General features: G+C 35.2%; 1 protein-coding gene across 11 annotated transcripts in view; it reads right to left on the reverse strand.

The window, feature by feature from the left end:
- cep170ba (centrosomal protein 170Ba) overlaps nucleotides 1-14,554 on the reverse strand; it is a 44,461-nt gene that overhangs the window by 29,838 nt on the left and 69 nt on the right. For 5 of the 11 annotated variants that reach the window (XM_084097084.1, XM_084097078.1, XM_084097082.1 and 2 more), the window contains exons 1-6: nucleotides 14,239-14,478; nucleotides 13,007-13,132; nucleotides 6,922-7,011; nucleotides 5,035-5,115; nucleotides 4,714-4,770; nucleotides 3,269-3,401 (exon numbers count right to left, since the gene is read on the reverse strand). In XM_084097084.1, coding sequence (XP_083953210.1) covers nucleotides 3,269-3,401; nucleotides 4,714-4,770; nucleotides 5,035-5,115; nucleotides 6,922-7,011; nucleotides 13,007-13,111 — 466 coding nt within the window. In that variant the 5' untranslated portion in view covers nucleotides 13,112-13,132; nucleotides 14,239-14,478. Of the gene's footprint in view, nucleotides 1-3,268; nucleotides 3,402-4,713; nucleotides 4,773-5,034; nucleotides 5,116-6,921; nucleotides 7,012-13,006; nucleotides 13,133-14,238 lie in introns of all 11 variants that reach the window. The other 6 variants (XM_084097083.1, XM_084097081.1, XM_084097079.1 and 3 more) reach the window with 4 other exon arrangements.

Below are 14,554 nucleotides of genomic sequence, written 5' to 3' on the forward strand. Positions count from 1 at the left end.
GTTTAAGTGCAATAAGACGTGAAAAAGAGCTAAATTTACTACTGATGGGCGGCTTTCAACCCTGCAAAAGTGGCTAGAAGGAGTGACTGTTATAATCCACTGCTGAAATACACACACACACACACACAAAAAAAAAAAATATTTTGAAGAAAATCTCTTTAAAAATTGGAGGGTGTTAATGTTAAGCTCTGGTAACCAAACAGTTTCAGATCCCCATTGACTTCCATGGTATTTTTAAGTCAATGGGGACCAGAAATGTATTTATTTTTTCTCAAAATATCTTTTTGGTCAACAGAAGAAAGAACTTCATGCAGGTTTAACAACTATTTAAAAAAAAAAAATCATTTTTGGGTGAACTATCCCTTTAAGAAGGATCAACCCAAACTGAGTGCAACAATATCTGACTCAAATATAACCCTTTTTGTTCGGGACTGAGCCAAGAGCTGCTTATTGGGTACAGAACTAGGGAAAAAGCCATTAAACATGATTCAATCCCATGAGTCAGCTGGGCAGGACCAGGACAGAAAGCACACGCAGTTCAGGACAGAAACTCTCCTATGAAGTCCTCATGAGAATGAGCTTTTACTGTTGTCCATCTCAACACCCATGCGCTTTAATGCATTATAAAATGTATTTTTATATGTACAACACACACTATTATATTCTTTATTTTTAGCTGCATTTATCTACTAAACTTTTTTTGTTAGCTGAACCACTTTGACCTAAAATATTTAATTATATTGCAATAAATTTAACCACAAATCCGCCTGTTAACAAATAAAAAAATTAAACAAATTATTATTTTTTTTAATATATATATATATATATATATATATATATATATATATATATATATATATATATATATATATATATATATATATATATATATATTTTTTTTTTTTTTTTTTTAGCAACTTTTTTTTTTTTTTTTTTCAAATTAAATGTCTTTTTCCGTTTTTATTTTCAACATAATAATTAGCTTTTCATCCACTCAGTGAACAAAGAAACGGCTTTATGCCATGTTGTCCATCTGATCTGCTTTTCGGGAAAATTCCCATCATCTACAAACACAGGGAACGCTTTCAGAGCTCGTTTTCACTGGATGAGTCAGGTCTTCCTGTTCGCTCAGCCGTGAAACTCCGCATGTTCCCATGAGCAACACTATCCCACTTTAAGCAAATATGTCTCTGTGAGTGTGAGGATTTCACATTTCTCCATTATTGATGCTTTAACAGTGAGTGTTGGAGGTTTGATCACATCACTAACCCTCAGTATTAGCACTAGCATGAGTGATGACTGACTTAGCTAACTCTCCTGCACATGAAGACTGATGTGTGAGAGCGAGTCTGACGGCCGTTTCACAGGGTTTAACAGTAACGGTACGCGTTTAGCCGGATGTGAAACAGATTAATCGAGTGTCTGGAGTCTTCAAGATAAAGAGACTGTCCTAGCATTACACTGACGGGTGAGTTAAACACGAGTTAATGAAAGGCCATTAAAAGCTTTGTAAAAATCACACACAGCCCGCAATATTCAAACTAGACTCGCACTTCCTGAAGGAAACCGTAGTGATTGTAGGGCAAGTATGCAAATATCACAATGACATCATCATGTTGGTTGGATTCTGAACGCTGGAACGTTCCGGAAGCAAAAACTCCATTCATTCTATCCATAGGGAAATTCATCTTTAATGATAACTTGAGCCCTATTCGCACTGGATTAGTATTATCGCATTCGCTCGGGATAATGTGATTTTACTGACTTATCTCCCGTCCCGGATATGATGTCAATAGGCTATTGCTTGGAAATGTCTTGTTATTATAGGTCTAGCTGTATGATATATCATAAACAGAAGAATGTTCCTCAAACATGTCATCCATCTCCATCTAATCACTCTTTTGGTTTGTGCTCTGCTGATGGTGTTCAGCTTTCTCTTTCTGCAGATTGTATAGTTGTTGGTGTATAGCGATATGACCCAGCACCCAAAACACTCCAACGCCGCCTCCATTCTTCGTGAACGATGGATAAAAAAAGCGCACAGGAAACAAAAACCTTTTAAAAAAAAAATTTATAAACGACCCGCCAAATCACAGAGATGCCGATTCGCACGGGACTAATGTCATCACGGGACCTCGGTGTTCGGCTAAATGTGGTCGGTCATTTGCGGAGGAATTTTTACTTTACAAATGACAGACACGGCCGATTCACACGGGATTAAGATCACAGACAACCTCCACAATTATTACATGTATATATATAAAAATGAAAATCATATGTGACCCTGGACCACAAAACCAGTCACATGGGTCTTGTTTTTTTATATATCTTCTGAAATCTGAATAAATAATCTGTCCATTGATGTGTGGTTTGTTAGGATTGGACAATATTTGGCCGAGACACAACTATTGTAAATCTGGAATCTGAGGGTGCAAAAAAATCGAAACATTGAGAAAATCTCCTTTAAAGTTGTTCATTAATGTTCACGATTGTGCAGCATTCACTCACAGAAATACATGTTTTATATATTTACGGTAGGAAATTTACAAAATATCTTCATGGAACATGATCTTTACTTAATATCCTAATGATTTTTGGCATAAAAGAAAAATCGATAATTTTGACCCATACAATGTATTGTTGGCCACAGAGATACGACTCGTGCGACTCGAGACTGGTTTTGTGATTGATGGGTGGGTGTGTGTGTGGGTGTGTGTGTATATGTGTGTGTGTGTGTATATATATGATTTTCTTAAGTCTTAAAAAGACATGGCACACCTAAGCAAAGGTTGTGCAAAAATATGAATAAATCTGAGCAGTTTGCTATGCAAGCAATACAGTGCAGAAATATTACATTTCAGCTGTGGCTCAAAGTCAGGCGAGGTCAGGCGAGGTCAGGCGCGGCATGGAAATACTAGATAAAAATTAACCTTTTTCTAAAAGAAATAGGTGATAAATTCACAAGGCAAATCTTTGAAGAAAAACTTAAAGTCAACATGAAACAACGTTCAATGACCACATTTCCAAATAAAACAGGACATTCTAGAAGGCAAAAGGTAGGAATTGATTTTATCAATCAAAGATTACTGAATTGTGGAAAGTGTAAGTATATAGATCGTTTGAGAGGAAGAGAAAGTTATTACATTAAAGGGTGTTGTATCTCTTCACAATTTTTCATTTTATAGTAATGTCACTGATGAATCCTTCACAATAAGACCAGAAACATGACTTTAGAAAGTGAAGAGCTCATCATGTCTGTCAGACGTACCTGTGATGTTTTTCCGCTCGGTTTTTTCTGATTTCAGGCGTAACGAGTCTCTGTGTTTCTCTTCAGTCCTGATGTGCTTCTTGGCGTCCGGCGTCTCTGGACCAAACTGAAGCTGGCTGGTGTATTTCTCATGCTGGAACCCAGAGAACATATAAATGACATGAGCGTCTCTCAACACACACACACACACGGCAAAATACACACTGAAAATACAGCATTTCTTAATTTAAGTTCATGTTAATTTATAAATACATTATCAAAATTAGGGCTGTCGATTTAACAGCATTTTAATAAATCGGCATATCACGTAATTATATAGATTAAAAAATTGATTTATAATTAGATAAAAAAATTGACAATTTTGAAAGTTTTTTTTTTTTGCAAAAAATTCCATTTAAATTTTTCTGGATTCCATTTTTTTCCGTTTTAATTTTTTTATTTCTCCATTTTAATGGTTGAATCAAAATTTTAGAAATCAAAAATTAGTTGAAATCATGAAACTTATACAATTTAACAACAATTTATTAAAAGTTTAGCAAAAATTACATGTGTATGGCCCTATGAAATAGTTTTTGCTTAGTTTTTTCAAATTACATTTTATTTTTACAAAATTCTGTGTTTTCGGTTTTCTGGATTCCATTTCAATGGTTTAATAATCAAATTCATTAAAAAAATATATATTTCTATGAAATACCCCCCCACCCCCCACCCCCACCCACAAATTCTGTGTTCCGTATAAAATTCCATTTTAATGGTTAAATTAATTTTTTTGTAATCAAAAAACATGTCTAATTAGTTGGAATCAAGAAACTTACACAATTTAACAAATTTATTACAATTTTAACCTGTGAAATGTTGTTGTTTTTTATTCTGTTTTCTTTTTACCAAATTCTGTGTTTTCGGTTTTAAGTTTGGTGTAATTAAGTTTTTATAATCAATATAATAATCAATTGAATTCATAAAATAATTTTTTTTTTGATTATTCCTTAAATTTTTTAAAGTTTTTATAATTTATTATTATTAGTGTTAGTATTATTATTACATTGAGACTCTTCTAAATTCTACTGTACAACAGTAATAAATTGGTCAAGTTAAACCGCGATTCCATCCGCATTTTCTGCATCACGGAAAATCTGTTAATTTTATTTAATAGACCTAAGGTAACATGAACTAACAATAAACAGTTGAATTTTTATTACATATTGTTACCAAAGATTAATAAACACTGAACCAAATGTATTGCTCACTGTTAGTTAGCGCACTCCAGAACACTTTAATTCAGTGTAAATTACTGTGTAAATAAATTTCCACATAGTCAGTGTCATAAACGGCATGTATAAATTACATTGAAAAAAAGCTGAATATTGCTATAGCACTTTATACAATATTAGAATATTCCTATTTCCTATAAATGTGCAGGAATAGAGAGATTTCCTCAAATGTACCTTGAGGGCTTCCTCGGGCACTTTGTGTTGGCTTCTCTCCAGGATGTATATGTGTGAATGTGCGAACAGTCAAGAAACAAACAAACCATCCCATAATGATCAGAGAGAAAGGACAAAACTCATTGGAATTGCTTGTGCATCATTTCTATGGAGCTGAGCACAACACTGTCCTGAACAAACCGTCTCGTAAACAAGAAAGCTGCTTTTCTGCTCATTATCAGGCGTTTCTGCAAGCTTAGCGCTTTTGGTTTTGCTAAAATCCTTTAAAGAATGAATCAAACCACAGCGGGCGTGTGTGCCCGTTCGAGCTTGAGGAAGGATATCGTATCCGAAGCGAATGACATCCGATAACTTCAGGGTGATGTACGTCTGATCAGGGATGCGAAGGTCGTTCACGAAGGTCTGAGGAGACACGAGATCACAAACACACTCAAATAAAGACAACACTGATAGTGAAGCACGACTACACACACATTCTCCAATGTACATCTTTATAAAACTCAATAGTGAAAGTTGTGAGTGTTTATTTATCGGTTCACAAAGCAAAGCGCTTCAAGCTTTCTTTATTTCCACATTTGTGTAAATTGCGACTGGATATCCAGTGAAAACATTAAACTGGGTGACAAAGGCATTGCTTGCACGTCTGTCGTTTGATTTTACACATTTGTTCGTGCGAGCAATGCAAGAAAGCATTTATCAAATTTTTTTTAATCATACCTTTATAATCAAAAATCGCAATAATAATTAAATCAAGCATGTAAAATCTGTACTTTTTTTATTTGTAAATGCAGAAATTGAAGCCTTTGTAAAACAGTGTGATTTTACACATTTACAAGATGATTTCAAAATTAATTTAAATTAAATTCATTTTCAAATTAGGCCCATTATGATCATGAATTTTTGTCCTGATGATTAATTGTGACTTAATTCTGTTTGGTTTATGTCACTTACAGTGTAAGCCTCATACATGATGCATGTATATAACAATAAAAATTATAATACAATAGACCCACATGATTTACTTTAATGCTGTGAAAAATAAATAAATGAATAAATGATTATACACACACACACACACACACACACACATATATATATATATATATACACAGTACCAGTCAAAAGTTTGGAAACATTACTATTTTTAATGCTTTTGCAAGAAGTCTCTTATGCTCATCAAGCCTGCAGTTAAAAACAAAAAAAAACAACAAAAAAAACAGTAATATTATGAAATATTATTACAATTTAAAATAATGGTTCTCTTTTTTAATATACTTTAAAATGTAATTTATTTTTGTGATGCAAAGCTGAATTTTCATCAGCAAGTACTCCAGTCTTTGGTGTCTTATGATCCTTCAGAAATCATTCTAATATGCAAAATATATTTCATAATATTACTGTTTTTTTTTTGCTTGATGAGCATAAGAGACTTCTTTCAAAAGCATTAAAAATAGTAATGTTTCCAAACTTTTGACTGGTACTGTGTATGTGTATGTGTATGTGTATGTGTATGTGTATGTGTATGTGTATGTGTATACACACACACATTCATATATATATATATATTATATATATATATATATATATATATATATATATATATATATATATATATATATATATATATATATATATATATATATATATACAATATTGAATAAAATATAATAAAGCTATGTACAATACATATAATATAGTATAATATATGCAGTCTGATTAAACCCACAAACCTTCATTTCGTAAGATGATATTATATTATATTACATTATATGCAGTCTGAAAATTATGTATATAATATCAACCATATAAATAATATAATTTAATAAAATATACTATAATAAAGCTATATACACACAATACAATACATTAATAATAAAACATGCAGTGTGATTAAACCCACAAACCTTCGTACGAAGGAAGTCCTTTGACTATATGTACTTTACAAAAGTTTTTTATATGCTTTGGCAAAATGTGATTGAAATTTTCAATGCACAATTATTGCGGTTATCTCAAATAATTCTGATTAGTAAAAAACAAAAAACAAAAAAACACGATTAGATGATCAATCAATAACCGCAACAGACCCATTTAAAATTGTAGTTGGTAAATCACACCATTTGACGAAACTGCATTAAAAATCTTAACCAAAAACAAGCAGCCCTATATAAAATCCATATTTGTGTCAGTTATTAATACGAGTGAACTCACCCCGTTGAGGCTGCCCAGATCTTTGACCAGGTGCTCGTCTGTCGACACGTCATAGTTGATCACAGCGTGTTGTTTGTCCACACTGCGAGACTGCCAAGGGGCAAAGAACAGAAAGCAGATTAACAACATGACCTTATCATAGAATAAACGTGCACGCAAATCCAGTGTAAACGCTACAGAGGACCAGAAAACAACCTTTACTCCGTGTCCTAACCAGACGCGACGCGATAAGATTACAGCGATAAATAATGTCTGTCCACACTAGACGCGACGCGACTGTGAGATGAGTAAAAATCAATCAAAACCCACAGCCAATCAGAACAGCATGTGGGCGGAGTCAGACAATCAGAACAGCGTGTGGGCGGAGTCAGACAATCAGAACAGCGTGTGGGCGGAGTCTCGCTGCACCAGAGAGTAACCTTGACGGCACTCGCAAGAAAATGGACAAGTCGCTACATAATCAAATTCACAAATATTACACCATTTAAACATTACTAAAAACACATAGGCTGAGTTACTAAAACAATATTTGTCAAAGAATACACTTGTTTGTTCACAGTTTGAACGTTCTTGTTTCCATTTGTTTAATTTCAAGATCTGAGGTGAATTATCCACTGTTGCTTTTACAGCTACAAAGCTGGAGCACTAAATGATATTCAACGTCATATTACACGCTTTTAACATTAAATAAAGCACATAAACAGCACCTGAGATTATCATTAGCCTCGTTTCCATTTCCCTTCAAATTGAGCAAAATGAAATTGCGAATTAAAAATACTTCCAATGGAAACGCGTCAATTTCGCAAAAACTCCCATTTATCGCAAAAAAGTTTTTGTGCTCGAATGAGGAGGTTTTTTAGGCAATTCGAAAAAGAAATATTTCGCAAAACTGCACTGGAAACAGTTTTTGCGCATTGACAGGTCACCTGACGTAGACGCGGTGTGTTTGGACAGAATACGAGCCAGAGTTCTTTATTAAATTCATAAAAGACAAAAGAGTTACAGGAATAATGGATTCTAAACCTCAAATAAATGCCACAATCAAGACCTCGACGCAGATCTGAGGGAGAAACACCCAGAAACTCCTCATATGAGCCGCTCACAGTATAAGAGTCTTTCCTGGCCATTAATGATTGGATAACACACATACGTCTCCTTTGATTAATAATAATGGCCAGTGCAGTGGCTGAGATGCATAAACCTACTAACAACCTACTGTTGCCATGATTTTTGGAGTGATTATCGCGAGAGGAAAAAATGAGGTTTTAGTCGCTTAAAGGAGAACATTTTTTTGTAAATTTGGAGTGCTGTCAATACAAAGAACAACGACAAAAATCGGTGTTGCCTACACCATGTTATCCTCTTTTTAAAATTTGCACCCTGTTGACTTCAATGGGGCAAGTTTTAAACCTGCTTTTAGCCTCTTAACATCCTTGATGTGTCATTACAAGTGCACAGCCAATGTGAGTGACTCCTTCAGAGTGAACACGGGTCAATCTGACTGCAGTAGATGTGAAAGATATGAATAAAAATGATGTTATTTCAGCCAGCGCACATACCTGTATTTACTTCCTGTTTACTTCGAGTTGACGCGCATAGGTTTAGTTACCTGTGATCACGCGCGTGAACTCGACAATCGACTACTGTGGACTTCGACCGAAAACAGGATGTAAATACAGGTATGTGCGCTGGCTGAATAAACATCATTTTTATTCATATCTTTCACATCTACTGCAGTCAGATTCACCGTGTTCACTCTGAAGGAATCACTCACATTGGCTATGCACTTGTAATGACACATCAAGGATGTTAAGAGGCTAAAAGCAGGTTTAAAACTTGCCCCATTGAAGTCAACAGGGTGCAAATTTTAAAAAGAGGATAACAGTGAGCTGTCGCGGCTGGATAGGACAAACACCCTGATTAACATGGAAAAGACGCCTTTTATCGTGCGTCGCGTGTAGTTAGGACACGGTGTTTGCGTTAAAACGTCTGCTGATGTGTTTACACAGTGGTTTACAAGAACTAAAGGCCTGAAGAACAGAGCCACGGCTGCACAATCAGTCTTCTGAACATCCTATCAGATAAACCTTGAGATCTGGCCACAGGAAGACACAATTACCCAGCATTACCAGAGTCAATGTTCATTCATCAAAGCAGATCTGCCCACACTCGTTTACTGCCTCATTAGTGAGATGATGTCATTGTTCAGAGACTTCATTATACAGGGTGTTGCTCTTGTTGAGTCTAAACGAGGCTCATTTACACGCATCTGAAGATTGATCTATGATGCATCTGACTTCTCGGTCACTTTTTACATGCATAATAAACATGCATGCATCATATGAAAATATATTGCAGTATATATTTATTTTTAATTTTTAAAAAAAAATTTTTTTACTTTAAATCGTATTCAACAATAAAAATTATAATAAAATAGACCCACGATTTACTTTAATGCCGTGAATTGATGATGTAAATATATAAACTATATAAATAATATAATTTAATTTAATAAGGCTATTTACAATACAAAACAAATAATATAATATAATATAATATAACATTATATAATAATATATGCAGTTTGATTAAACCCACAAACCTTCATTCCTTAAGGATATCTAATATAATATAATAATATGCAGTCTAAAAATGATTATGTATATAATAATAAACTATAAAATTATATAATTTAATAAAATGCATAAACATGCATGCATCATATGAATGAAAGTACACTGAAGTTGCACAAAATGTCATTTCATCATAACAAAACATTTTAAATGTCCAATAATGATGGTGCATCTTGAAAGAGTTTGAAACAGTTGAACGAGTGCCAGAGTTCGCGGCTGGCGAGGAATGCGCGAGAAAGAGAGAGAGCGAGAGACAGAGAGAGAGAGAGAGAGAGAGAGAGAGAGAGAGAGAGAGAGAGAGAGAGAGAGAGACAGAGAGAGAGAGAGAGACAGACAGAGAGAGAGAGAGAGAGAGAGACAGACAGAGAGAGAGAGAGAGAGAGAGAGACAGAGAGAGAGAGAGAGAGAGAGAGAGAGAGAGAGAGAGAGAGAGAGAGAGAGAGACAGACAGAGAGACAGAGACAGAGACAGAGACAGAGACAGAGACAGAGAGAGAGAGAGAGAGGGCGAGAGAGAGACAGAGAGAGAGAGGTTTGGATGCATGAATAGACAGAACGAGGCTCTTGACTCTGCGGTGAGAGGGCCGAGCTGAACTGACCACAGATCAACACAACCGTATAAACAGACTCAAAACACTGCATTCTAGTGTCAGCAGAACAAGAGACAGAACACAGAGAGGCGCGCTTGTTTGAGTTCAGTTTAAGAGTGTCAGTAATCGACCGTTCACTAACGGTTACTGTACAACACGAGCTAAGTGAACGAACAGGAGATTTCTGTGCATTACAGTTAATGGTGGATTAATGGACATCGTTCTTACAGGGCTCGTGCACACACTGTACAAATGACATTCCAAGACTTTCAAGGAATTTTCAAGCACTACTTTTGTGGTTTTCAAGGACTACAATCAGAGATCTCACTTATCGAACGATATCTTGATTATCTTTCAAATTCTAAAAAAGAAAAATCGTGTAAATCCTTGTAAATCGGTCATTCACTTGTCCGAGTAAAACAGTTACTTGTCTGAAAAAATAGGATTTTTTCTGTGGTGTAAATATATATATTTTTCTGAACCAATATTCTATCAGCTTTGGCATATTTAAATGTGCATATTTGGGATTTTATTTTATTTTTTACCTTATATTAGGGGCATTTTTCCCCTAATCTTAATAAATGTCTGCTTCATCTTTTATTTACAATTCTTAACTTTGATCAATTAATTCAATTAGAATAATAAGACAATAGGGCTTGTAACCAATTAAATTAAATCACTTACCGCTAAAAATTAGATAATGCTATGGGATTGTTTTAAATAATTTTTTAATACAAATAAGAAATTAATTTATTTGACTTTTAAACATGAACCTAAACCGCCAGTAATTGGTGGCAGATGATCTTAATGAGTGAGTCATTGAGTCATTCATTCAAACGATTCATTTAAACGGCTGATTCATTCAAGAATGAGTCATTTGCTGAGTCTCAATTCGCCTGCTTATACTACGCCCTAAAAGTGTGTACTCTGTTTGTGAAGAAAAAGTAGACAAGCTTTGGGACAAACCATCACGTCGTACACTTGCTCTCTCTCATCCTATCACATAAACTGGCCTGTCAATCATCTCATCTCAGTTAAAATCCTCCACATTTCATTTTATTTCCTACCGTATCAGAGAACTGCAGAAACAGGTTGATCTGCAGTCGCGGGTCTTTAATCTCCTCATATTAATGCACAACGATGCATTTAAAAGTTAATGACCAAACGGATCTTTATAAAAGCCCACGTTGTTATTGCAGATGAAATATAACACGGATAACATTAAATAAATATATTTTGATCAGTCACTCAAACGTTTACCTAAACCCTCTTACCATCAGTCACGCATGTCGGCCATGTTTTGTAGTTTTTACTTGTGTTTGTAGTTCCTCCAAAGCGCAGTGGGTTGTGGGTAATGTTAGCTGTTATAGTGAGCACGGATCCACACTTCGAAAACCTAATAGTAGACCATCCGGGCACACTCTTTTTAACATACTATGCTTTAGGACACACTTACGCTAATCTCACACACTGTTTAGGATGGATTATGTGAACATTGAGACGCAGGGTCTGAATCTTTAACCGATTCGTTCGAAACACAGAATCATATTCAGCGATGAAACACGGCCGAGTGTTGCTGTGATTCTGCTGTGATCTTTGTTTGAAACTATTTATTTTAGCAAAACAGTCAATATTTAATCAATCATTAATCATTAATATTAACTGCTTGCTTATTGAACTGTTGTATGAAATCAGTCACTTTTTCAATTGTGACGTTATTCAGGAAATAACATGTTGCTTTACTGTCATGTTTATAAAAACTTCTTTAAAAAAAAAAAAATTTTTACCACAGTATGTTGTCAACAGAGCAAACTTGTTACCGTCAGTACACGCTTTTATTTTTTGCATTTTTTTCTGGTGTGACACTGCAGCTGTGTCTGGCTTATGCTTTATAAAAAATAAAATAAATAAAAAATTAAAAAAAGGTTAAACCACTGGAGTCACATGATTATTTAATGGTGTCTTTACTACCTTTCTGGGCTTAAAAGTGGTAGTTGCGTAGACCGTCAATGGAGGGACAAAAAGCTCTCATATTTCATCTTTATTTATTTTTTTCTGAAGATGAACTAAAGTTTTACGGGTTTGGAACGACATGAGTGTGAGTGATTAATGACAGGATTGTCATTTTTGGATCGACTATCCCTTTAAAGGGGTGGTATAATGCCCTTTTTACAAGATGTAAAATAAATCTCTGATGTCCCCAGAGTGTGTGTGTGAAGTTTTAGCTCAAAATACCCCACAGATATATTTATATCGCATGTTAAAATTGTCACTTTTTGAGGGTGAGCAAAAACACACCGTTTTGTGTCTGTTCCTTTAAATGCAAATGAGCTGCTGCTCCCGGCACAGGGGGCGGAGCTTTAACGGCTTGTGTCCTTTTACCTCACACAGACACGCACTGAACATTTCAAAAACTTTTAGCCTTTTATGTTCAAACCGGAAAGATTGAGAGAGACTCTAGAAGAAGTGACAACATGAAGAATAAAACAGGACATTTCTGAATGGTTAGTTGATGAATTTATGTAGCTGATGTGTTATGTTCTAGTCATTAATTAGCATATTCTGTCTTGATAATCTATAACTCGTGTTCAGGGGGCGGGGTTTATGTAAATTTTAGGGTTGGTGATGTCACTAACCCGGGAGGAATGTGGTGTAGTCTCTACCAGCCGTTTGTTGTAGTTCTTAAAAAGCGATTTCTTTAAAAGCAAATATCTCCCTTTGCTCTGAACTTTGAGTTGTAACTTTGCAGATGTTGTTTATGCTCAAACAGCAACATTACACACTAACTAAAGTTAGAAAAGTCAAATCATAATCAACCACCCCTTTAAAGCGGCGGATCAGAAAGAAGTGTTTAGTGTCTGACCTGTAGCATCAGTTCACAGTCCTCTCGGCCCACAAAGATCATCTCGCGGGGCAAGCGGTGGCGCGTGCCGGAGCTGCTCACCAGGAACCACGACGTCACACTCATCTTCACAACTCCATCAACTTCCTACGGGAGAAACGAGTGAAAAAAACGTCCGTCATAATCTGAGGATTGAGCTTCAACTACTGAGACCAGGACTGTTATCATCCAAAACCATTTGAAACATTTTTATTTTCTAATGTATACAATATTATACATGCTTTGGTAACACTTTACAATAAGGTTCATTAGTAAACATTAGTTAATGTAACATGAACTAACCATGAGCAAGCCATTTGTTACTGTATTTGTTGATGTTAGTTAATAAAAATACAGCTGTTCACTGTTAGTTCACAGTGCACTGACTAATCTTAACAAGATTTTAATGAAGTATTAGTAAATGTTGAAATTAACGTTAACAAAGATTCATTAATGCTGTATACGTGCAATTCATTATTAGTTCATGTTAACTAATGAACCTTACCCATGCTTTTTTAATGATCTCATGTTTGTAGTGAAAATGGTTTACTTTTATAGGTTAATTTATCAAGTTTTTCATTGAGGAACAAAAGTAGAGCAGGATTTTATCTATTAGAAAATGATTGTATGGTGAAATTTTGATATTAAATGTTGGTAAAGTGGTGGATGAGGTGTTTCTAGGTCAATTATTAAATATGAGCAAATATGACCATGTGAACATATGACCATGTGAACAGTCTTAAATCATGCTGGATAATAAATAAATAAATCAAACTATAATCAATGTGTCAAAGAGAAATTATTCTGGTTTGTGTTACTGGTATCACGGTAAAGTTGTAATATTATTCAGATAAGCATGTTATTTTAGCTTCTGGTGTGTTTTAAAATTGAATTGATCAGGACAAAGTTCAAGTCCAGACCTTTAAAAGAATCTATATGTAAAATAATACATTAAATCAGAAACAGAGCTAAATCTGTAAGGTGTATACCGGTGTAAAACAGCTAAGAGCTCAAACAAACCTGTAAATCAACATTCATTCATATTAAACCCAGGATTTCACGAACTATACGCGTTAATCCAAACCTCACAGTCGATATCCCTCGTTCATGAGCCACAACTACAACATGACAACCCAAATAAAGCCATTTAAACAGACAAACACAGAGAAAAGAGAGTGAAACGAGGCAGAAGTGTGCAGGTAAAGCACTCACACCTTCTTCTTTAGTGAAGCTCCGCGCGGCTAAAGCTCAACAGGAAGTTTATTCCTGACATTCCCGAACATCCGAGCGCTTAAACACACACTTTACGACATATAAATACGGGTTTAATGCGTATCCATCAGTGCGAGAGGAAGAGACCTGATGTCGCCAGAGTTTGAGGCTGTTATTCCCGATGGATCGAGAGACTTTTATCCGCGAGAGTCTGTCAGAGTGTGTCGGTGAGTGACGTCACCGCGGCCGCAGCGCCTCCACCTGAAACTCCGGCCAGAAAAACTAGATCCACCTTCAATAATCACTGGATTACAGCAT

This window comes from Abramis brama (assembly GCF_963993115.1).
Source record: "Abramis brama genome assembly, chromosome: 21".
NCBI lineage: Eukaryota > Metazoa > Chordata > Actinopteri > Cypriniformes > Leuciscidae > Abramis > Abramis brama.